Source organism: Mustelus asterias, chromosome 2 (genome assembly GCF_964213995.1).
Source record: "Mustelus asterias chromosome 2, sMusAst1.hap1.1, whole genome shotgun sequence".
NCBI lineage: Eukaryota > Metazoa > Chordata > Chondrichthyes > Carcharhiniformes > Triakidae > Mustelus > Mustelus asterias.
In genome coordinates, this window is record NC_135802.1 from 61,895,639 (window position 1) to 61,919,012 (window position 23,374).

Genomic DNA, 23,374 nt, shown 5'->3' on the forward strand with positions numbered 1-23,374 from the left:
ACTAAGTGGAAAGAATCTCTCCGCCTCCACCCTATCCAGCCCCCGCATTATCTTATAAGTCTCCATAAGATCCCCCCTCATCCTTCTAAACTCCAACGAGTACAAACCCAATCTCCTCAGCCTCTCCTCATAATCCAAACCCCTCATCTCCGGTATCAACCTGGTGAACCTTCTCTGCACTCCCTCCAATGCCAATATATCCTTCCTCATATAAGGGGACCAATACTGCACACAGTATTCCAGCTGCGGCCTCACCAATGCCCTGTACAGGTGCATCAAGACATCCCTGCTTTTATACTCTATCCCCCTCGCAATATAGGCCAACATCCCATTTGCCTTCTTGATCACCTGTTGTACCTGCAGACTGGGCTTTTGCGTCTCATGCACAAGGACCCCCAGGTCCCTTTGCACGGTAGCATGTTTTAATTTGTTTCCATTGAGATAGTAATCCCATTTGTTATTATTTCCTCCAAAGTGTATAACCTCGCATTTCTCAACGTTATACTCCATTTGCCATATCCTCGCCCACTCACTCAGCCTGTCCAAATCTCTCTGCAGATCTTCTCCGTCCTCCACACGATTCACTTTTCCACTTATCTTTGTGTCGTCTGCAAACTTCGTTACCCTACACTCCGTCCCCTCCTCCAGATCATCTATATAAATGGTAAACAGTTGCGGCCCGAGTACCGATCCCTGCGGCACGCCACTAGTTACCTTCCTCCAACCGGAAAAACACCCATTTATTCCGACTCTTTGCTTCCTGTCGGATAGCCAGTCCCCAATCCACTTTAACACACTACCCCCAACTCCGTGTGCCCTAATCTTCTTCAGCAGCCTTTTATGGGGCACCTTATCAAACGCCTTTTGGAAATCCAAAAACACCGCATCCACCGGTTTTCCTTTCACATTTCTGATTCTGGTGGATGTACTTTTGTCTCAGGTTATTGTTTTATTTTCTAGTATTTTGCTCGTAAGGTTTCTGTAAACATGTTTCAATGGAACAGTGTTCAATGATAGAATGTGATTCTGGAGCCAACATGAGGTTCATTCCCAATCACAGGCATCTAGGAATTATCATGTGAAGGACAAGTAATGGAAGAAAACCAGAGGGTAATTCTTCCCAGCCTACTTTTCCGGATATTCCTTTGGACAGGGATGGTATAGTACAGGCTTGTCCAACCTTTTCACTTGGATGGGGGAACATTACCATTTTTTTTCCCACTCAAGGTGCCAAAGTGTACATTTTGAAAAGACAAGGTTTTGCACATTATAAATGAATTTCAAAATAAACTTGACCTATGAAGAAATGAAACAAATCACTTGCTCAAAAATAAAGCAATGTCAAAGCAATGAAATGATCATTTGAAGAGTATTAATACAGATCACCGTCAGAGCATGAGAGGGACAGAGTCTCTTTGCCTGGCTCAATCTCTTGATGCTCACCCACTCACTTTCACCTACCGCGTGAGTGGGTGTGAGTGACTATTGGTGTGTGAAGGTAAGGGAGTGGGAATCCTGGGGCTGTGAGTGCGCCAGACACACACACACACTCCATCTCTCTCTCTTCCCCATGCAGACATTCACTCTCTCTCTCTCCCATACTCACTCAACCCCTCTCCCAGACTCTCATTTCTCCCACTCACAGTGACACAGTGGTTAGCACTGCTGCCTCACAACGCCAGCGACCCGAGTTCAATTCCCAGCTTGGGTCACTGTCTGTGAGGAGTCTGCACATTCACCCTGTGTCTGCGTGGGTTTCCTCCGGGTGCTCTGGTTTCCTCCCGCAGTCTGAAAGGCGTGCTGGTTAGGTACATTGGCCATGCTAAATTCTCCCTCAGTGTACCCGAACAGGCGCCGGAGTGTGACGACCAGGGGATTTTCACAGTAACTTCATTACAATGTTAATGTAAGCTTACTTGTGACACTAATAAATAAACTAAACTTCTCTCAGTCTCTCTCTCTCACACACACTCACTCAGTCTTTCCCTCCCACACACTCTCTCTCATCCTCTCTAGCCCTCTCTCTCACACACTCAGTCTCTTCCTCTCATACACACTCTCTCTCTCATCCTCTCTCTATATCCCTCTTTCCCACGTTCACACACTTTCTCTCCCATGCACTCTCTGCTAGACACACTTTCTCATCCAGAATTTGTCTCCCAGACTCTCCCACACACTCTATTTGTCTCTCTATCACACACGGTCAATCTGTCTCTCCCTCAACCTCTCTCCCCCACCCTCACACATTCTCTCAATCTCTCTCTCTCTCACACTCACTCAATTGCTCCCTCCCACACTCTTACATTCACCCTCCCGCCCTCTCCCACAGCCCCAGTAGTAAAGCTCGTCATCATCACTCCGGGCCACACCATTGCTTCTAGACTCTTCCGGCTCACTGACAGTTAGCTTCCTCTCCAGGCCTCACAGTAGTCTGTGTCCTCCACAGCACAGCCTGGCACAGCAGACTCTCTCTCCACTCTCCCTCCCCCTCCTCCTCCCCCGTCGCCCTACATTCTTTATCACCAGCCAATACTTATTTTTCCGGAGAACATTCACTGTTGTTGTGTTGCTCCTCCTCCAATTACAGATTGTTTCTCTCCTGCATTTGTTGCTGATAGACTCATTAGGTTTGTGATTGGAGGAACAATTTCTTTCAATATCTTCCATGCCACTTAGCAGCATTTTAAAAATTTTCTCCTCGGGCCACACTGGGGGGGCATCGCGAGCCACATCCAGACCACACATTGGACACGCCTGGTAGAGTATTAGCATTATCACTAAGATGGTTCCTGGCATAAAAACTCAACAAGGTAAAGGGTGAAAATTATGATCTGTAAAAAGTATCGTTTCATGTTTATGGCGTGCTGAATTACTGTGAACAGTGAAGGTGTAAGCATTTCAATGAGATGGAAGGGGTGAGCCTGAAGTCCTTCTTCACTCCTCTCTTTGCACACATGTGCATTCAAATGAAATAGGCAATACAACCTTTTGGTTTCTGCTGTATGAGTTGCATGGTCTGTGGGGCCCAAGGTTGCTCAGAAGATAGAATCCCTACAGTACAGAAGGAGTTCATTCGGCCCATCGAGCCTGTACCAACAACAATCCCACCCTATCCTCATAACACCACATATTTAGCCTGCTAATCCCCCCGAAACTAGGGTTAATTTAACATGGCCAATCAACCTAACCCGCACATCTTTGGACTGTGGGAGGAAACCGGAGCACCCGGAGGAAACTCACGAAGACACAGGGAGAATGTGCAGACTCCACACAGACAATGACCCAAGCTGGGAATCAAACCTGGGTCCCCGGTGCTGTGAAGCAGCAGTGCTTGCCACTGTGCTGCAGTGATGACTATGGCAATGAGTACTTTAACCTCTCTACTGCCTCCCTACCCCCTAACTCTCCAAGGGCATTATCTGTAACTTTGCTATCCCTCGCATTGTCTGTGCAGTGCCAGAAAACAAGCTGGATTGTGCTATTCCAAGCGATGCTGAGTTGTTACAGTCTGCAGCTGAGCTCTTTCATGCCTGAGCTCCGAGAGGCTGTGGATCATAAACTTCGAGAGAGTTCTTTAATGAGCCGCCGCAGCTTATCATCTCCCCAACTGCAGCCACTGTGAATCTCCTACAATGTAGAAAAGAACATGGGCGCAGGAGTGACAAAAAGTAGATTACCTTAAACTGCTGGAGACCAGGTTTCTTCAGCATCCTCGCTGTTATCATTCTCTCTCCCGGTGCTCTAACCAATGCAAAGATTAGAAAGAATAGAAAAGAGAAAATAATAACTATCTTATATAAAGAAGTTCATTTTCTGAGCTTGATTCAGTTTGTTCCCAAAATAATCATGGAATTTAATTTGTGATTGAAGTTTTCTTTTTTCAAAAGGAAATTTCTGGATGCAGGGAAGCATGTTTGTGTAGAATACCCACTGGCACTCTCAGTGGCTGCAGCCCGTGAACTGTGGGACCTGGCTGATTCCAAAGGTAATTGGATGAAATGGTTGTAATCAAACAGCACTCAACAATGTCCGGATTAAATGTTGAAAGGTGTATTTCTCTTCGCTTCTCTGCTTTATGCTTTTATTTCACTTTTATAAATATCTCTTCGTTTCATTTGTTTCCAAATAAAATTAGAAACAGCAGGGGAAATAAAGCTTATTGTTAGGGATTTCCTGCCATTTCCAGGTTACTCCCAGTTGTACACAGTAGCTCTGTGTGGGAAATTTAAGAGTGCCATCCTAATCAAAGATTTTCTTCGTGTCAATGATTACTGATAATCTCTAACTGATTATTCAAAAGCAAAATCAGGGCTTACTGACAAGTAGCACTTGTTAAGGGGAATTGTCAACAGTGCAATATGTTTCTTACTAGGGCATTAGCCTTGTATTTTTTAATTTATTCATGGGATGTGGGCATTGCTGGCTAGGCCTGCAGTTATTGCCCGTCCCTAATTGCCCATGTGATAGTGGTTGTGAGCTGCCTTTTTGAATCGTTGCAGTCCATGTGATGTAGATACACTCACAGGAAGAAGTTTGGAGGATTTTTGACCCAGCGACAATGAAAGAACAACATTATAGTTCAAAGTCAGGATAGTTATGACCCAAGTTGATAATACTGGACAGGAAGGCCCCAGAACAGAATGTTGGCTCAAAAAACTGTAACTTTTACTTCTTTCAGAAAACATGGATGAACAGAGTCACAGGACTGATGATTAATTTTTAACAACTGAAAATAAACATTTATTAAACATGAGAAGTTTGACCATAATGCATACTCCTTCACTCTCATTCATCCTCACAAATGTACACAGATTTTAAGAATAACAAAGGTTACAAGAAGTATCTTATGCTCTAATGTTCTCAGTAAAACAACAGGCCAACTGTGGTTAGACACATCCCACTCTGAAACCTAGTGGCAGATGCCACCCAATCGAACTTCTGTAGATTTCTCCTCAAGTCCCCCCAGATGATTGTTATACCGTGAGCCAAATGGTCTCACTGGACTCCCCACGAGTGTTTCCCAATCTCCACTCTCCAAAGACATGTCTTAGATTCTTCTTTCAAAGAATGCTTTCCCTTAGCTGTTTTCAGCAAGAATCTACTTCCAGGATTTTCAACTCTTCTTCCAGTGTTCCTCTGCCCTGGATTGCCACATGCATTCAAGCATCCACACAATCTCTCAGGTACTCAGCCACACCAATCAAACAGTACTGTTTCCCAAGCTGTACTAAGGTCACCAAGCTTATGATTGCTTCAGGTACCTGGATTCTCACTCTCTAACTTCATCGGGTGTGCATCTTTCAACTCTATCTTTAACTTCAGTGACCAGTAACTTGTTCAAATTCCAGTTCCTCTTTTCCCCTATGACTTCAATATTTCTGCAACTTCTCCTTTCATTCCCTGGTTCTTAGAACTATCTGTTCTTTAGTTTCTGGGACTTGCTTTCTCCCCATTTACTTTATTGTCCTGCTTCTGGGAGAGCTGTGAGAATTGTTTCCTCTCTCGCTGCAAAGCTCCAAATGCCTTGGGTCCTGTTAAAACTGAACTCAAAAGGTCTTTCTAACTTACAGGTGGTCCATGGTTGTTAAGCAACAGCTCCATTTTTCTTTAAGCTCTTGTTTGATTTGCACTTTGTAAATCCTCTAAGCACAATATAGACACAGTTTGAAAGAAACCAAAACCCCATACCTGCAAACATCTTTGTTTAACTCCTGTAATAGGTTTCACTCTGTGATCTGACTTGTCCAGTCGAAACATTAACTAGGATCGTAACACTAAACACTTTCTAATAACATCAGTTGACCGTATCATTTTGGAACATGCCTGCCCTAACAATGCCAACTGTTTGATCTGTTTTCAAATTTATCATTGCAATGTTGGGGAAGAAGGTACCAAATGTATCCATAGGACATACCTTTAGTTGTGAGGTTAAAGTGGACACAGGTGACCGTGACAATAAGAGTATCCATACTTAGATTGAACACTGCTTTTAATAAATGGATTATTGAATCAGAATTTTGCAGAATTTAATTTTATTGCTTTGCAAATTTACAGAATCAACTTTAAATAAATTTTTTAATGTTATAAAATGTGGTGCAAGAACCAAAATCTGCTGCATTTAAGACGTACATTTTTAAACAATATAGTAATGATCCTGTAGCTCTCACCTGTAAATATAATTTGGCATCTCTTCATTTACCATTTTAGAAAATGTTAAACATTATAACTAGCCCCCAAATGTGGTGCGCAGTACGCTATAACTTACATTACTTCAGAAGTTTGGGGACAGAAATGAAGGGTCACAAAAGAGTGTCAAAAGCCTCCTGAAACCATAATTAGAATCTGGCATCTGCTCAATATCAATCCTTAAGGAAAGCAAGACACACTCTGATTTTTATTAGTTCATGGGATGTTGGCACCATGTGCTAGGCAGCATTTATTTCCCATCCTCAATTGTCCTTGAGAAGGTGATGGTGAGCTGCCTTCCTGAACTACTTCTGTAGTCTATTTGGTGTAGATACAGCCACCGTGCTGTTAGGAAGGGAGTTCCAGCATTCTGGCCCGATGACAGTGAAGAAACAGTGATATTGTTCCAAGTCAGGATGATGTGTGGCTTGGAGGGGAATTTGCAGGGGGTGGTGGTTCCATGCATCTGCTGCTCTTGACCTTCGAGGTGATAGAATCATATAATTAAAATGTAATATAGAATTGGCACAGCAAACAGAAAACAAATTGAAATTGTATCATCAGTTTAATTTCTACTATTTTTAATTTTTTAATTTTGAAACAACTGTCCTGGTAGTATAACTGCATCACTTTACCAGATGTTTATCAGCAATAATTTTACCCGCGTTTAGCTTGAAAAGTGATCTTTTGTAAAATCAGTATTTCTTTCTCTGTTGTCACTTTTCTCCCTCTCCCAAGGGAGTTGACTTTTACTGGAGTCTGGTTCCAAGAACACTACAAGATCTTCACACTTAATGTCACAGAGGATTAACTAGTTATTGTTTATAGTTAAATAGCAAAACACACAAAAAGTGGAAGTGGAAAAGTACGAGTTCGTTGAAAGGGTTTCTCTGCAATACAGGCTAAGGCCCTACATGACATAATAAGTATGAGGTCATGCATTTTGGTCAGAAAATGGGAAGGGTACTTATTATCTAAATGGGGAGAGACTTTGGGGTGCTCCGATGCAGAGGGATCTGGGTGTCCTCGTTCATGAGTCACAGAAAACTAACATGCAGGTACAGCAGATAATAAAAAAAGTGAATCGAATGTTGGCATTTGTAGCTAAAGGAATAGAATATAAAGGTAAGGAAGTATTGTTGCAACTACACAAGGCATTGGTGAGGCTGCACCTGGAGTATTGTGCACAGTTTTGGTCCCCTTATTTGAGGAAAGATGTAGTGGCATTGGAGGCAGTTCAGAGGAGGTTCACGAGATTGATTCCAGAGATGAGGGGTTTGTCGTATGAAGAGAGATTGAGCAGTTTAGGGCTATACTCTCTGGAATTTAGAAAAATGAGGGGAGATCAAATTGAGGTATTCAAGATGATAAAAGATAAGGATAAAGTAGACATGGAGCGGATGCTTCCTCTTTCTAGGATGAGAGGTCATTGTCTTAGGATAAGAGGTGGCAAATTTAAAACAGAGTTGAGGAGAAACTACTTCTCCCAAAGGGTTGTGAATCTGTGGAATTTGCTACCCCAAAGTCTGGTGGATGCTGGGACAGTGAGTAAATTTAAGGAGGAGTTAGACAGATTTTTAATTGGTAATGGGTTGAAGGGTTATGGGGAGAAGGCAGGAAAATGGGGATGAGGAGCATTTCAGCCATGATCGAATGGCAGAGCGGACCCGATGGGCCGAATGGCCTAATTCTGCTCCTTTATCTTATGAATTTATGAACTTATGACGTAAACTGAGGCAGCACCACTGGCCAAAATGGTATGCATACGGTGGTAGGTTTACATGTGCAGTTGTCATTAAAAATGTGGACAAAGGAATTCATAATGTAAAATTTGTGTCAGGAAGTGCACACGATTAATAATTTTAATATATTGTAGAATGTAACATTGTATTTCATTTCTATGTTCATATAGCATGTGCTGTTTATACAGTGTTGTGTATGTTGCATATGTGGTAATATAATGTATGCTGTGTCCATATTTTTTCTGAAATTAAGGCAAGATTCTGCATGTGGAACACATTGAACTACTGTCAGCAGGATACAAGCAGTTGAAGCAGCAAGTGAACGGAAAAGAGCTGATGGAGGGTACTCTGCATTTCACAGGTAGTCATAAAACAGTTAAAATCCAGCAGAAATTAACAGAATAGTGTTTAAAAGTGCAAACTCCTCCCATAGTTTTCCTTGCATATTATTCAGCTCAGTTAATATAGCAGTTGATAGAGATTAGGGGCAGAATTTAATGCCCTCCCTGAGGTAGGTTTTGTGGCGGGGTTGTCATTTAATCGGGTGGGAGGGTGGTAGATTGGGATCCACCGCTGCCTTTTCATCCTTGTCTAATCTCAGTCTGTGGCAGGAAGGCTCATGGACAGTTTTCCACATTGCTGTAAATTGAGGCTCTTCAGAGTCACATCACCCACTAGTGTGCAGGGGAATGCCTTGCATTAAGCCTCAAAAGTAAGCCCTTTAAATGCCGCCCACGGCCAGATCGCTAGTCCCCTGGCAATTCCTGGGCCCAGCCCCGACTGCCCCCCCCCCCCCCCCCCGCCCCTTCCAGGTCTTCCCCGATCTCCAGCCTCACCCACCACCAATCCCCCCGACAGTTAACCCTCCCTGCAGTGCCAAACCCCCCACCCCCCCACCGCTGTGTCGACTCCCCCAGCAGGCTGAATGCCCCCCCCAACCCCGGCTTACCCCACCCCCCAGCCCACCCCGAACGCTGGCCGTCCCCCACCAATCCCGACTGCAGAGTGGCAGCAGGACCCCCTACCCCAACCGATCACCCCCTAGCAGCCGCCCACACCAGGCCTTGCCCCCTAGGCCCTGCCCCACATATGCCCCGACCCTTGGCTCTTTCCCATGCCTGGTGGGCAGTGCCAAGGTGTCCCCGGGCATTGGCATTTTCACCCTTAGGCAGTGCCAGGGGGCATAGGGTAGCACTGCCAAGGTGCCAATGCCCAGTGTGCACCCCCCGCTGCCCGACCATCTGGGAGCCCTGATTGCCCCCACTTCACTCCAACGGGGTTGGGCCGCTAGCTCCCTGGAAGTGGGGAACTACTGTAAACCCTGCTGGATTGAAATACTCTTATTTAAATGACCCTGAATACGGAGCTGACGGCATCAGAAATCTGGCACTGGGAGAGGCGCACGGGGCCAGATGCCCAGGCCGGATCACGCGAATCTGGCCCTGCTGAAATCTCCCGGCCTACTGCATTAATAGATTAGCACAGCAGGATAGGAGAATCGCCCTCAAGGAATCTGAGAAACAGACAGCTGAATTACAGTGTGGCTGAACATTATAACTGCTCTCACCCTCTTCGGGGAAGGAGGCTAGTTTTCCAATAATGAAAAAAAGTAGTCTTTAAGTGTTCTCATTCCTATTGGTCCTAGAAGGACCAAATCCTACCTCTGGGATCAGATACTTCTCTGTTAACTGTCAATTTAGTTATTCAAATGGGCTCCAAGGTGGTTCTTTCATTTGTTAGTCATAATTCTGAAAATTAACAATACAGTAACACTTCTATAAAAAAATCATTCACAGGATATGGACATTGCTGGCTAGGCCAGCATTTATTGCCCATCCTTAATTGTCCTTGAGTGGCTTTCTTGAACCTGTACAGTGTGTGTGTGATGAAGGCATGCCACAGTGCTATTTTCAGAACCTTGCTGATGTTCCCTGTGAAAGTGCCTCAAACGCCAAAAGACCTGAAACGCTGCTTCTTAGTGGTTACATTTGTTTGGAATAATGTGAGGAACAATGTACATCCCAGCGAGGAACCAGTCCAGTCATTGTGTAAGCAATTAATAAAGAATATTTATTAAAGTAAAAGAAAAAGCTCCCAAGAAAGATATATACTATGACATTTAAGTATATTAACAACCAAACACGCCATTTTATCTGAAATTACCTTTTGTTCCTAAAATATACCCACATTCCCTGGATTCACCAAGACACCCCTTTTCCCAAACAACATCCACTTTAGTAATTCTATAATTCAAATCCAGCTCATATACAATACAGTTTAGATGACCAAGTGTGGGAAAATGTCTTCTGCTGGTTCAGCGAAGGTATGAAACGGCATCTTTTAGAGAAGAATATCTGCCGTGGCTCTAAATGTTAGATGGAAAAGGCCTCTGTGGCTCCAATCATAGAAGGAACTGGCCTCTCTCAAGATTAGATGGAGATGCCTGTCTGACAATTGGATGGAAAACTAGCTTCCATCCTCAAAGAGGGGCTAGAAGCTATAATGTTCAGCCGCTTTGATATGTCCCCCTGTGGATTTGGCTGTCAGACTCAAATTCCTTGTCTTTAAAAGTTATCCTTTTCTATAACCTCGCTGATCTCTGATAAACAGTTTTTCACACCTCAATTTCTCTAAATTCCTGCTAATTTTGTTGTCGGGCAAATCACGTCTCAGTAATCCTCCGGACACCTGCTAATCTTGTTACTTGTTCGTTATTTTGTTTTGATCTCAAGTTCATAGAATCATAGAAACCCTACAGTACAGAAAGAGGCCATTCAGCCCATCGAGTCTGCACCGACCACAATCCCACCCAGGCCCTACCCCATATCCCAAAATATTTTATCCGCTAATCCCTCTAATCTACACATCCCAGGACACTAAGGGGCAATTTTAGCATGGCCAATCAACCTAACCCGCACATCTTTGGACTGTGGGAGGAAACCGGAGCACCCGGAGGAAACCCGCAGACACGAGGAGAATGTGCAAACTCCACACAGACAGTGACCCAAGCCGGGAATCGAACCCAGGACCCTGGAGCTGTGAAGCAGCAGTGCTAACCACGGTGCTACCGTGCCGCCCCGAGTTCACTGTTAACTTCGTTAACTTCCAAATTCCTAATAGCTCTTAGGTAGAGAGTTTCAAGATTTTGAACCAATAACAGGGAAGGAATGGTGTGGTAAAGTCAGATACTGCAAGACCTGAGAAACACTTGCAGTTGCTGGTGTTCCCATATGTAAGCTGCCCTTATTTTTCTAGGTGGTAGAGGTCGCGGGTTAGGAAGATGCTGTCAAAGAAGCCTTAGCGAGCTGCTGCAATGCATTTGTAGATGGTACGTACACACTGCTGCCGTGGTCGCCAGTAGTGGAAGGAGTGAATGTCTAAAATGGTGAAAGTAGTGTGAATCAAGCGGGTTGTTTTGTATTGGATGGCATTGAATTTCTAGAGTGTTGTTGGTGCTGTGGTCATCCAAGCAAGTGGTTTGTGCCTTGTAGATGGTGAAAGGACTTTGAGGAGTCAGGAGATGAGTTACATGATGCAGAATCTCTAGCCTTTGACTTGCATTTGTAACCACAGGATTTATGTGACTAGTCCAGTTAAGTTTCTGGTCAGTAGTGCCTCCTAAATGTTGTTGGTGGGAGATTCAGTGATGATAATTTCATTGAAAGTCAAGGGGAGATAACTAGACAGTCTCTTGTTGGAGATGATCATTACCTAGCATTGTGCGGCACGAGTGTTACTTTTTATTTATCAGCCCAAGCCTCAATGTTGTTTGGGTCTTGCTACATATGTGTGCCTGAACACTGTGCAATCATCTGCGAACACCCCCACTTCTGACCGTACAATATTGGGAAGGTCATTGATGAAACAGTTGGAAATGGTTGTTACTACGACACTACCCTGAGGAACTCCTGCAGCGCCGTCCTGGTGTTGAAATGTTTGGTCGCCAGCAGCTAAAGCCATCTTCCTTTGTGCTAGGTATGGCTCTAACTTGTGGAAAGTTTTCCCCTAATTCCCATTAATGTTACTTTTGCTCAGGTTCCTTGGTGCCACACTCAGTGAAATACTGCCATGATGTCTGAAATTTGGAACTTTTGTCCATGTTGGGACAAGGTTGTAATGAGCTCTGGAGCCTAGTGTAACCCAAACTGAGCATCACTGAGCAACATATTGTTGAGCAAGTGCCACTTTGATAGGACTGTGAACAACAATTTCCATCACTTTGCTAATGATTGATAGTAGGCAGATGGATGGTAAATAGCCAGATTGGATGTGTCTTGCTTTTAATGGACAGGTTGTATGTGGACAATTTGCCACGTTGTTGGGTAGATGCCAGTGCTGTAGTTGTGCAGAAACAGCTTAGTGAGGCACACAGTTAGTTCTGGAGCACAAGTCTTCAACAATACAACTAAGATATTGTTGGGCATGTGGGCTTTGGTGTATTCAGAGCATTCAGGTGTTTTTGATTACACATGGAGTGAATTGAATTGACTGATAACTTGCCTCTGTCAGAGGGACCTTAGGAGGGTGAGATGGACCATCTGCCTGGCACTTGTGGTGAAAATAATTGCAAACACTTCACCTCGTCTTCTGTACTCTGGTGCTTGTCTCCGCCATCATTCAGGAAAGACATGTGTCTGAATTCTTCGGCCTCCCATCAGCGGGTTTCTTGGCAGTGAGAGATTGCACACTGTTCGCTAGAAATGGGATTTTCTGGCCTTGCCGCTGTCAATGAGATTTCCCATTGTAGCCACCCTACACCTCTGGGCAGCCTGCAACAGATGTGCGCTACTAGTGAACAGCCGGATAATTCTGGCCATGGCCATTGAGCCTCCTCCTCTCTTTAGGTGCTTATCTGTTCACCACCATTCCTGATTAGGAGTAGCAGGACTGCAGCACTTTGATGAGGCCTGATGGTTATGGAATTGCTTAGCATGTTGCTTCTGGTGTTTCGCATAGGCATGCAGTTCTGTGTTACATTATAGGCAAGAGCTTCTCATCACAAACTTTTGCATTATTGATATCTTCTGTGAGTAATGCACACTACTAGACAGCTGTCAATAGGATCAGCTTTGTGGATTGTAGGTAATTTAAGTACACTTGGTTCTAAAACAGGAGAACTTAGAGCTCTTGAGGAGGAGTTTATCATGACAATATACTTGGTTGTTATCCACAGAATGCCATAGAATCTCTACAATGTATAAGGAGGCCATCGAGTCTGCACCGACTCTTCAAAAGAGCATCCCACCTAAGCCCAACCCCCTACTTAATCCCCGTGCATTTCCCATGGCTAATACCTAATCTACACAACTTGGGAAACTAAGTGGCAATTTAGCATGGCCAATCCACCTAACCCGCACATCTTTGGACTGTGGGAGGAAACCGGAGCACTCAGAGGAAACCCACGCAGACACAGGGAGAACATGCAAACTCCACACAGTCAGCCAAGGCTGGAATCGACGCTGGTCCCTGCGCTGTGAGGCAACAGTGCTAACCACTGTGCCACCATTTCTTGTTTATTTCAGTTTTAAGTCAGTTTTGTTGTATCAAAGCACATACATTGTTGGTACCTTTTATTTTCTAGGTGGACCACTAGATCGTCAACGCACTGGATTCCCCAGCTTTAGTGGGCTAGCCCGTCTGTCATGGCTTGTGGATCTCTTTGGAGAGCTCACTTTCAAATCTGCTACATTGGAAGAACAACAAGAACAGCAGTACTGGAAGCTGACAACACATTTCCACACTAAAAATAGCAGGTTAGTGATTCTAACACTGGATCTACTAATTCTAGACAAGAGAAAACAAGATATATTTGTAAAGTACAATTAAAGCAGTGTCCACTTCCCAGAAGGGTCAGATACATGAATAGGGTCAGATATTCCGTCCCCACTGGGGTCAAGATTGGAGACGGGCAAGAGATAAAGATAGTGTCCCTGGCTGGTGTTCTGGTTCCCTGTCTTGATCCCACCTCTGGACCATTTGGGATCAGGGTTAGAGAGAGGATAATCAAAAACACGGCTATTTAAGAGCTACTTAAGAACTCTTGAGGCTGAATGAAGGTTTCCAGGCAGTCTCCAGGTCCCCACAAGTGGTGCAGCATAGTTTAGATGGTTGGAGGAAGCTTCCTGGTGACAGACTTGTAGCAGGTCTAGAAGCCTTCCAAACCTTCCTGGATGCAGGAGCAGGCATCTCCACTGCAGGAGCAGCCACAGGCTGCCCTTTAGAGAGGATCCCCATTCCCCCATCTTCCCTTCCTCGCACAGTGGTGACGTGGGTGCAAAATGCATTTTATTGCCTTATATTCTAAAAGCTTGGAAGAAGTACCTGCAGCTTGAAGATCGCTCTCTCTTACTTACCATCTGTTACAGCCTGCTACTTCTCTCAGCTGGAAGGCTTCTGATTGGCCCTCCAGCTTTGAGAGCCCACCCACAGTCTTTAATTGGACAGTGAGTCTCGAGGCCTGTTAAGGGTGGAGGACCCTGAAAATCCCTATTCACCCTCCCAATCTCCAAGGGCAGGTTTGGGACTTAGAAACAGTCCCGACCTTTATTTCCTACCCCCAGAGAGAAAATCCTGCCCAGTGTGTCTTTAAAAGTGTTTGTTCTTGTCAAAAATTCAGTGCTAGAATCAATATCCCAACCCATTCATTGAAGATCTCTTCCTCCACCCAACCCAGGTCACTTCTTACATTACATTTGTATTTAACTTTATTTTCAGCATAAATACCTAATCTAATATACTTTGCCAGTATCATTGCAGTGATGATGGGAAAGTTGTTGAAGATTTGCTTAAATGTATCTATTTCCTGGTGGTTTTAGTTAATAATATTTGTTTGCACATTTCTAGTGATAGAATCAGTCTAAAGTAACGAAGGCTAAGATTCATTTTAAGTGACAGACAGTTGATGCAAAATAACAGGATTAACAGTGCTGTCATTTTGTCGAGGAGTTGTGTGATATGATTACGATATTTGATTAAGCGCCTACTCTTTATTCATTCTTTTTTAGACCCTTAATCTGGATTGAAGAAAGAGGCCCCGGCTTAGCACGCAAAAAATGTATCAATTTCCAGTTCAAATCGGACACTTTGGATCATATTCCAGAAGTGCCTAATAGCCCTATTGGACTATTCATGCAAGACCTCAGTCTGTTTGCCCAGAAGCTAGCAGGGCAAACACTCACCGAGCCCTCTGAAAAGAATCGCATCCTATACTGCCTGGGTCTGGCTGATGAGATAAGAGCTTTCTGTGAGCAGATCCCAGCAAATTAACACAATAATTAAACTTCCTTTCTCCTGCAAATAAAATTAATGCTTTGTTGGTTTGACGGATTGGCTTTTGGGATTAATATAAAGCACTGAAAAAAGTGACGCTGTTGAAGCTTTTCGTCTTGCTCCACAATTCCTCAAAATTGTGCGGCGGGGCCTAATGGGTGCGGGATGATCTGTGGGGCTGGGGGTTCCCACTGCCACTCTCCATTTCGGCTGAATGACAGAGAGAAGGAGGCCAGCAACCAGGGCTGGCTACCGGGATGGCGGCGGCAAAGGGGGGAAGGATGTCAGTCTGTTGGGGGGGGATGGTCGGGGATGCCAGGGGTGGGGGGTGGGGGGGGCGGAGTTGGCACTACGACGGGGGTTGGGGTGGGGGTCGTGGATGTCAGGGGTGTGGGATCGGGAGATCGGGGCTGCGGGAGAAGGGGGACATCGAGGCAGGCTGGGGGGGTGGTAGTGGGTGTCGTGGCTGGCCTGGGCATGTTCAGGGGGCCAGCGATTGAGCTGTGGTGGGGGTGGGGGTCACACGACCAGCGAAGTGGGGGTCGGAGGGCTGGCCAGCGATCGGGAGACTGACAGTGCAGGACCACTGCGCATGCGCCGATCTCAGCGCTGACAGATCGGTGCATGTGCAGAGGCCCGCTTAGCGCTATGCTGCCAGCCTCTCCAGCAGGAATAGGCCCTGTCCATGGATTTTCAGCCTATTTCACACTGAAGTACTCTGCCGTGCTCAGAGTGTGGGAAATTCGTTTTGAAACTCCCGCTGAAAAAACCAGTGAGATTTACTCCAGTTTTCATGCGAATTCAACATTTAGAATTTTTTTGGGAGAATTGTCCCCCATAAAGGATTTGCATATCGCCAGCAAGATTGTTAGCCTATTCACCAGTGTACTGCTCAAGGAAGCCATATATATTTACACCATGTCATTATATGGCAGCACGATGGCACAGGGGTTAGCACTACTGCCTCACAACGCCAGGGATCAGGTTCGATTCCCAGCTTGGGTCACTGTCTGTGCGGACTCTGCATGTTCTCCCCGTGTCTGCGTGGGTTCCATCCAGGTGCTCCGATTTCCTCCCACAGTCTGAAAGACGTGCTGGTTAGGTGCATTGGCCATGCTAAATCCTCCCTCAGTGTACTTGAACAGGTGCTGGAGTGTGACGACTAGGGATTTTCACAGTAACTTAATTGCAGTGTTAATGTAAGCCTACTTGTGACACTAACAAATAAACTTTAAAACTGTGGCATGGCAATCTACACGCATCACCATTGTCTGAATCTATATTAATTGAATTTATGAACTCAGCAACCAACACAGTTGAAATCAGTTTTAACGACAGCATGCATGCCAAATAGATGGTGTTGCTATGAGATCCCCTCTAGGTTAAAGTCCAACAGGTTTATTTGGTAGCAAATACCATTAGCTTTCGGAGCGCTGCTCCTTCGTCAGATGGAGTGGAAATGTGCTCTCAAACAGGGCACAGAGACACAAAATCAAGTTACAGAATACTGATTGGAATGCGAATCCCTACAACCAACCAGATCTTAAAGATACAGACAATGTGGGTGGAGGGAACATTAAGCACAGGTTAAAGAGATGTGTATTGTCTCCAGACAGGATAGCCCGCAAGTTCAGGAGGCAAGCTGTGGGAGTTACTGATAATGTGACATAAATCCAACATCCCGGTTTAGGCCGTCTTCATATGTGCGGAACTTGGCTATCAGTTTCTGCTCAGCGACTCTGCGCTGTCGTGTGTCGTGAAGGCCACCTTGGAGAACGCTTACCTGAAGATCAGAGGCTGAATGCCCGTGACTGCTGAAGTGCTTCCCCACAGGAAGAGAACAGTCTTGCCTGGTGATTGTCGAGCGGTGTTCATTCATCCGTTATCGTAGCGTCTGCATGGTTTCCCCAATGTACCATGCCTCAGGACATCCTTTCCTGCAGCGTATCAGGTAGACAACGTTGGCCGAGTTGCAAGAGTAGGTACCGTGTACCTGGTAGATGGTGTTCTCACTTGAGATGATGGCATCCGTGTCGATGATCCGGCACGTCTTGCAGAGGTTGCTGTGGCAGGGTTGTGTGGTGTCGTGGTCACTGTTCTCCTGAAGGCTGGGTAGTTTGCTGCGGACAATGGTCTGTTTGAGGTTGCGCGGTTGTTTGAAGGCAAGAAGTGGGGCTGTGGGGATGGCCTTGGCGAGATGTTCGTCTTCATCAATGACATGTTGAAGGCTCCTGAGGAGATGCCGTAGCTTCTCCGCTCCGGGGAAGTACTGGACGACGAAGGGTACTCTGTCCACCGTGTCTGTAGGGATTCGCATTCTGATCAGTATTCTGTAACTTGATTTTGTGTCTCTGTGCCCTGTTTGAGAGCACATTTCCACTCCATCTGACGAAGGAGCAGCGCTCCGAAAGCTAATGGTATTTGCTACCAAATAAACCTGTTGGACTTTAACCTGGTGTTGTTAAAACTCTTACTGTGTTCACCCCAGTCCAACGCCGGCATCTCCACATCATCCCCTCTAGGCACAGATCTCGCAAACATCTTTGTTGGATTCCATGAGAAGCACGTCTTTGACAGGATGACACCTAACCTTCTACCCTTTGCATATTTCCGATACATAGATACTGGGTGGAATCCCCTGAAAAAATTCTAAGTGTCGCATTCGTGTGAAAACTGAAGTAATACATGCTGGTTTTTCAGTGGGTGTTCAGAGAAGAATCTCTCTCACTCAGTGCACTGCAGAGGCCACCAGCATGAATATCATTCAATTTCAGGGGGTGGGTTTATTCACACTGGAGAGGCTGAAATCCGCATGCTGAGTGGTCCACTGCGCATGCGTCAATCTGTCAGCACCTAGATCGGCACATGCGCCGCAGTGGCCCTGCACTGATGACCTCCCAATTGCTGGCCAGCTCGATTGCTGGCCAGCCCTGCAACCCCTGCAATGTTGGCTCTCCATCCCCCCACCGCCCAATCGCTGGCACCCCCCAAACCATCCCTGGGCCCAGCCCCGACACCCCCCTCTCCTGGCCCACCTCGATCTCCAGCTCTCCTCTCCTGACCCCCACCCCCACAGTGCCAACACCCCCCACTGCAGTGCCAAACCCCCCAGCAGGCTGCCCAACCCTCTCAGCTGATTCCCCCAGCCCGCCCTGACCGCTGGCCTCCCTGCTTCCCCCACCTATCCCTATGCAGTGTGCCAGCGGGACCCGCTCCCCCACTAATTGCCCCCTAGGCACCGCCCCATCAGGCCCCACCCCCTTCAGTCCTGGGCCAACTAATTATATTTAAATTATATTAAAATGACCACATAAATGGTCTTTGGACCTCCCCACCGATTTCTGGTGCAGAGCAGACGCTGCCGGAAGTCCGGGTGCTGGGAGATGCAATCAGGGCACGAACGCTCGCGCAAAGCCTGCGAGTCGGCCAACGCAAGAATCTTCCGGTCCACTGCACTAAAAATGTAGCGTAGCAGGATGGGAGAATCGCAGACATTACGTTTGCTATATTTAAATCTGCAGCTGCATGTAAGAATTTCCTTACACACCGTAATCCGCCCTGAATACAAATTCACTTTGAAATGGAACAATTAAATGAGTTCTGTTTCTTTGACATGCTTGTTGAGAAATCTGTCAGCGGGTTCTCTATTCCTGTTTATTGCAAGCCTACTTTCATTGGTCATATATGCATTAGGATTCGTACAGTTCCATGGGCTATATAATTGGTCTTATCGGCAACCTTGTAAGTAGGGCGGAGCCATTTGCTCACCATGCAACTTTGATGGTAAAATAGGACATACAAAGCCATCTTGCAGAATAATGGCTGCCCTGATCAGATAATTGCTGGCAATGTATCATGTAAACTCATGAATGGGCTTAAGGCCACCACTTTTGGTCCTGAAAAGTGCCTAGTCTACCTCACATTACAAAGTACTGACCCCACACGCAATCAGCCTATACTTGCAAAAATAAAAACATGGGACAAGGTTTTCCAGTCCCGCCTAAGCTCAGTGAATCTTTCAACGGTCTGTCAAATTTTCGGTCCCACCTGTGATGAATCCCACAGTGAGCGAGACCGGAAAATTTACCCCATAATGTCACCATTAGATGTGATTCTGCAATTGGACAACACTTGCTAAACAATCCTGATTGTGCTTAGAAATACACTTGCAATCAATTTAAGATTAACAGTCAGGTTCACAGTTTGGCTCACTGATGCATGCTAAAAGCTACATATATTCACACACAGGGCTCTGTCTTTTATAGACCAATGTCCATACATTGCACCTTTTTCAACTAAATGAAAGCTTGGAGTCAGCCATTCCCAGGTTAATTCCCCACGGAAATATTTTAGCCAGAGTCAATCTCTCTGGTTTGAATTTAAAGAACAACTTGGCAGTTAACTGCTCTCCATGGTAATGCCTCAACCAATCATATAAAAGCAAAATATTGCAGATGCTGGAATCTGAAACAAAAACAGGAAATGTCGGAAAAACTCAGCAGGTCTGGCAGCATCTGTGGAGAGAGAAAATCAAGTTAACATTTCGAGTCCACGTGACTTCTTCCTCTACCAATCACAGCCCACTTGCCAACCAATCAACACTTTCTTCTCATGCAATATAAATTGTTGTTCACTTTATTTTTGGTATCCTTGCGTATTTTCTCTTGGTAAGTACAAAATGAGAAGCTCTGACAGTATGTCTTGTTTTTCATCAATACTCAAGTTCTGTGCCAGCAAAAGCCTGGTTTTAATAAATTCAGATGAATATAGTTGCAGTCTTCAGACTATTTCACCACTTAACATTCATGATGGAAAGTAAGTTTATTCTGGTCTTAAGATATATATATATATATATATATACTGGTCTAACAAGCAGCCAAGACATTTCTGTCTGATTTCACTGGACTGTACTTTTTGTTTTCTTAATTTAGGTTATAAATTGCTGTAACTTGAGATGAGTGGAGATAGATTTATTTTTTATTATGCACAACCTTTGTATTAAGCAAAAACCAGGGCAAGAATTACAAGTTAAATTCAGAAATATTCTTTCCAATTAATAAGACTCTATACACTTAATATGAGTTGATATCATTTGGCTGTTTCCGTAGAAACATAGTTATTAGTCAGTGTTATCAATGTACTCCTATGTGACCTTGCAAACTGTGAAGAATGCATACTGGGAGATTAACAATTAAAAATTGAATTGTTATTTAATAAGAAAGAATATTCCTTCCCCAAACATTTTGTTGGATCAATGAACTCTATGATAGTGCTAAAAGTACGTTATGGGTAGGATTCTCTGGCCTCCCTGCAGCAATTTTTTCGGCGACAGGAGATAGCGTGCTGTTGGCCAGCGGTGGGATCTTCTGGTCCTGCTGCTGTTAATGGGATTTCCCATTGATTCCACCCCACACTGCCAAGAAACATGTAGCAGGGTTGCACCATCAGTGAGACCAGAAGATCCCACTGGCTTGAAAAGATGGATTTACCATGCTAAATTGCTCCTTAGTGCCAGCGGGGCTAGCTAGGGTAAATGCATGGGGTTATGGGGATAGGGCCTGGGTGGGATTTTGGTCGGTGCTAACTTGATGAGCCAAACGGCCTCCTTCTGCACTGTAGGATTCTATGATTCTATGAAAAGCCAGAAGATCTCGCCTATTGACTTTGGTTCCAAAATGCTGTAATATAGCCAGGGTTTAATAAAATTCTATGTGCTCCTCATCTTAATGTCTTGTTTCCCTTGCTACAAGACAGTTGTTTGATTCTTTAGTTGGGATGTGATCAGATTAGAGAGAAAAAGTGACTAATATTCAAGAGTAATTCATTAGTTTTAATGTGCTTTGGCATGCTCTGAGGATGTGAAAGGCACTAAATAATGTTGTTTATTTTCTTATTGATTTTCTAGACATGGAAAACAATGTTGCAAAAACATCACTGCATCATGATTATGATATTCTATGGCTTCCTTCACTCCTCAAACATTGTTATCATATTCCATTTCCTATGCCAAATGAAAAGGAAAACATGCATTTATGTAGCAACTTCCATAATCTCGTGATGTCCCAAAGTGCCTTACAACCCAATGTAGCACTTTTAGAAGTGCAGTCTCTGCTATGATATAGGAAACACAGCGGTCAAATTTAAAACAAATGTGAATGATAGGGAGTGGGATAGCTTGATCTTGGTTTCGGACAAAGCTTGGCACAACATCGAAGGCCGAAGGGCCTGCACTGTGCTGTACTGTTCTATGTTCTATATTCTATGAACATGCAAACCCAACTGAAGGATCAGTATTCCATCAGGTACACGTTTCTTGTTTAAACTTCTAATTATATAAACACTATATTTCATATTAAAAGGATTTTGAAAGAGACCTATATAAATTCAGGAATTTCCTGGGTCAGATGTACAAGCGATTTCTTGCTCTGTTTTGAGAAGCCAGAGGATTCAGCAAAATTAGAGCTGTTACAGACCTTAAGTGCCTGCATTAATATTAAAGGATCCTGCAGTCTCTTGAGCTATAACAGATTGGAGGGAAGGGCAGCCGCTTAAGGTGCATTCCCTGCACTGAGGAACTCACGACTGTTAATGCAATTTCCTGGAACTTACCACCATCATTCCAATGGTGGACCCAGGATGTGTCAATAAGTGGAGCAGAGAGAAAATAAATCTTACAACCAATTTCCATCACAAATGACAGACAGGGAGCAGCAATTGAACAGCCAGTGGCAATCCTGGTGGGGTTGGAAGGAGGAAAATTCTGCTTGGAGCTGTGATGCATGATTGCAGAGAAAGTCATTCTTCTTTATGTTATAATATTACATCTTGTTTGTGCTCGCCTAACTGTGCTACTATTGAAACTAATATACATATGAAAGTAAAAGTGTCCCAAACATCTCCCCAGCTGACAAATTACTTTCTGAAATGCTGTTACATTGTTGTGTCCATACTTTTTTTCAGATCTGAGCCTTTCAGAATTGTACATTAAGCCAAAATTATCACATTGGTTGAAGCATACATATCAAAAGATGGGTTTGCATTTTGTCTCTAACTACTTAATTAAAACAACAATCTTTGTAACTACTATGTTATTCTGTATTGATATAAATGTGGCCTGGGTTAATATGCCTAACATAAGCCACTTGCAATGCATATGGTTCCTCAATTAATCTCAGACAGTTAAAAGCACATGTATACATATGCACACAGGAAGCTTACGGAGAAGTCATTGGTTAATCTCAACTGCAGACTGCAGTGAAAATGTAAGGTGTAAGGGATTTAAACAGAAAGGAAGGGATTTATCTTGAAAAGGAAAAAACATAAACTACACCTGAAATTTTTTATCCTTGCAAGTTTGTAAAGACATTGGACGAGACTTTCCGGCCCTTTGAACCGATGGGATCTTCTGGTACTGCCAAAGCTAACCCCCCGCGGTGGGTTCCCCAGCAGCAGGGTGGGTGAGCTATGCAAAAGCGCATGAACAAAGAACAAAGAACAATACAGCACAGGAACAGGCCCTTCGGCCCTCCAAGCCCGTGCCGCTCCCTGGTCCAAACTAGACCATTCTTTTGTATCCCTCCATTCCCACTCCGTTCATGTGGCTATCTAGATAAGTCTTAAACGTTCCCAGTGTGTCCGCCTCCACCACCTTGCCTGGCAGCGCATTCCAGGCCCCCCCCACCCTCTGTGTAAAATATGTCCTTCTGATATCTGTATTAAACTTCCCCCCCTTCACCTTGAACCTATGACCCCTCGTGAACGTCACCACCGACCTGGGGAAAAGCTTCCCACCATTCACCCTATCTATGCCTTTCATAATTTTATACACCTCTATTAAGTCTCCCCTCATCCTCCGTCTTTCCAAGGAGAACAACCCCAGTTTACCCAATCTCTCCTCATAACTAAGCCCCTCCATACCAGGTAACATCCTGTTAAACCTCCTCTGTACTCTCTCCAAAGCCTCCACGTCCTTCTGGTAGTGTGGCGACCAGAACTGGACGCAGTATTCCAAATGCAGCCGAACCAACGTTCTATACATCTGCAACATCAGACCCCAACTTTTATACTCTATGCCATATGCCTTCTTCACCACCTTCTCCACCTGTGACGTCACCTTCAAGGATCTGTGGACTTGCACACCCAGGTCCCTCTGCGTATCTACACCCTTTATGGTTCTG

General features: G+C 44.7%; 1 protein-coding gene across 8 annotated transcripts in view; it reads left to right on the top strand.

Annotated features, from left to right (window-relative positions):
- blvra (biliverdin reductase A) overlaps positions 1-22,278 on the top strand; it is a 58,723-nt gene extending 36,445 nt beyond the window's left edge. For 7 of the 8 annotated variants that reach the window (XM_078236177.1, XM_078236169.1, XM_078236161.1 and 4 more), the window contains 4 exons: positions 3,888-3,985; positions 8,182-8,289; positions 13,510-13,681; positions 14,933-15,244. In XM_078236177.1, coding sequence (XP_078092303.1) covers positions 3,888-3,985; positions 8,182-8,289; positions 13,510-13,681; positions 14,933-15,194 — 640 coding nt within the window. In that variant the 3' untranslated portion in view covers positions 15,195-15,244. Of the gene's footprint in view, positions 1-3,887; positions 3,986-8,181; positions 8,290-13,509; positions 13,682-14,932; positions 15,245-21,102 lie in introns of those variants that run through there. The other variant, XM_078236129.1, reaches the window with a different exon arrangement.
- The last annotated feature ends 1,096 nt before the right edge of the window (positions 22,279-23,374 follow it).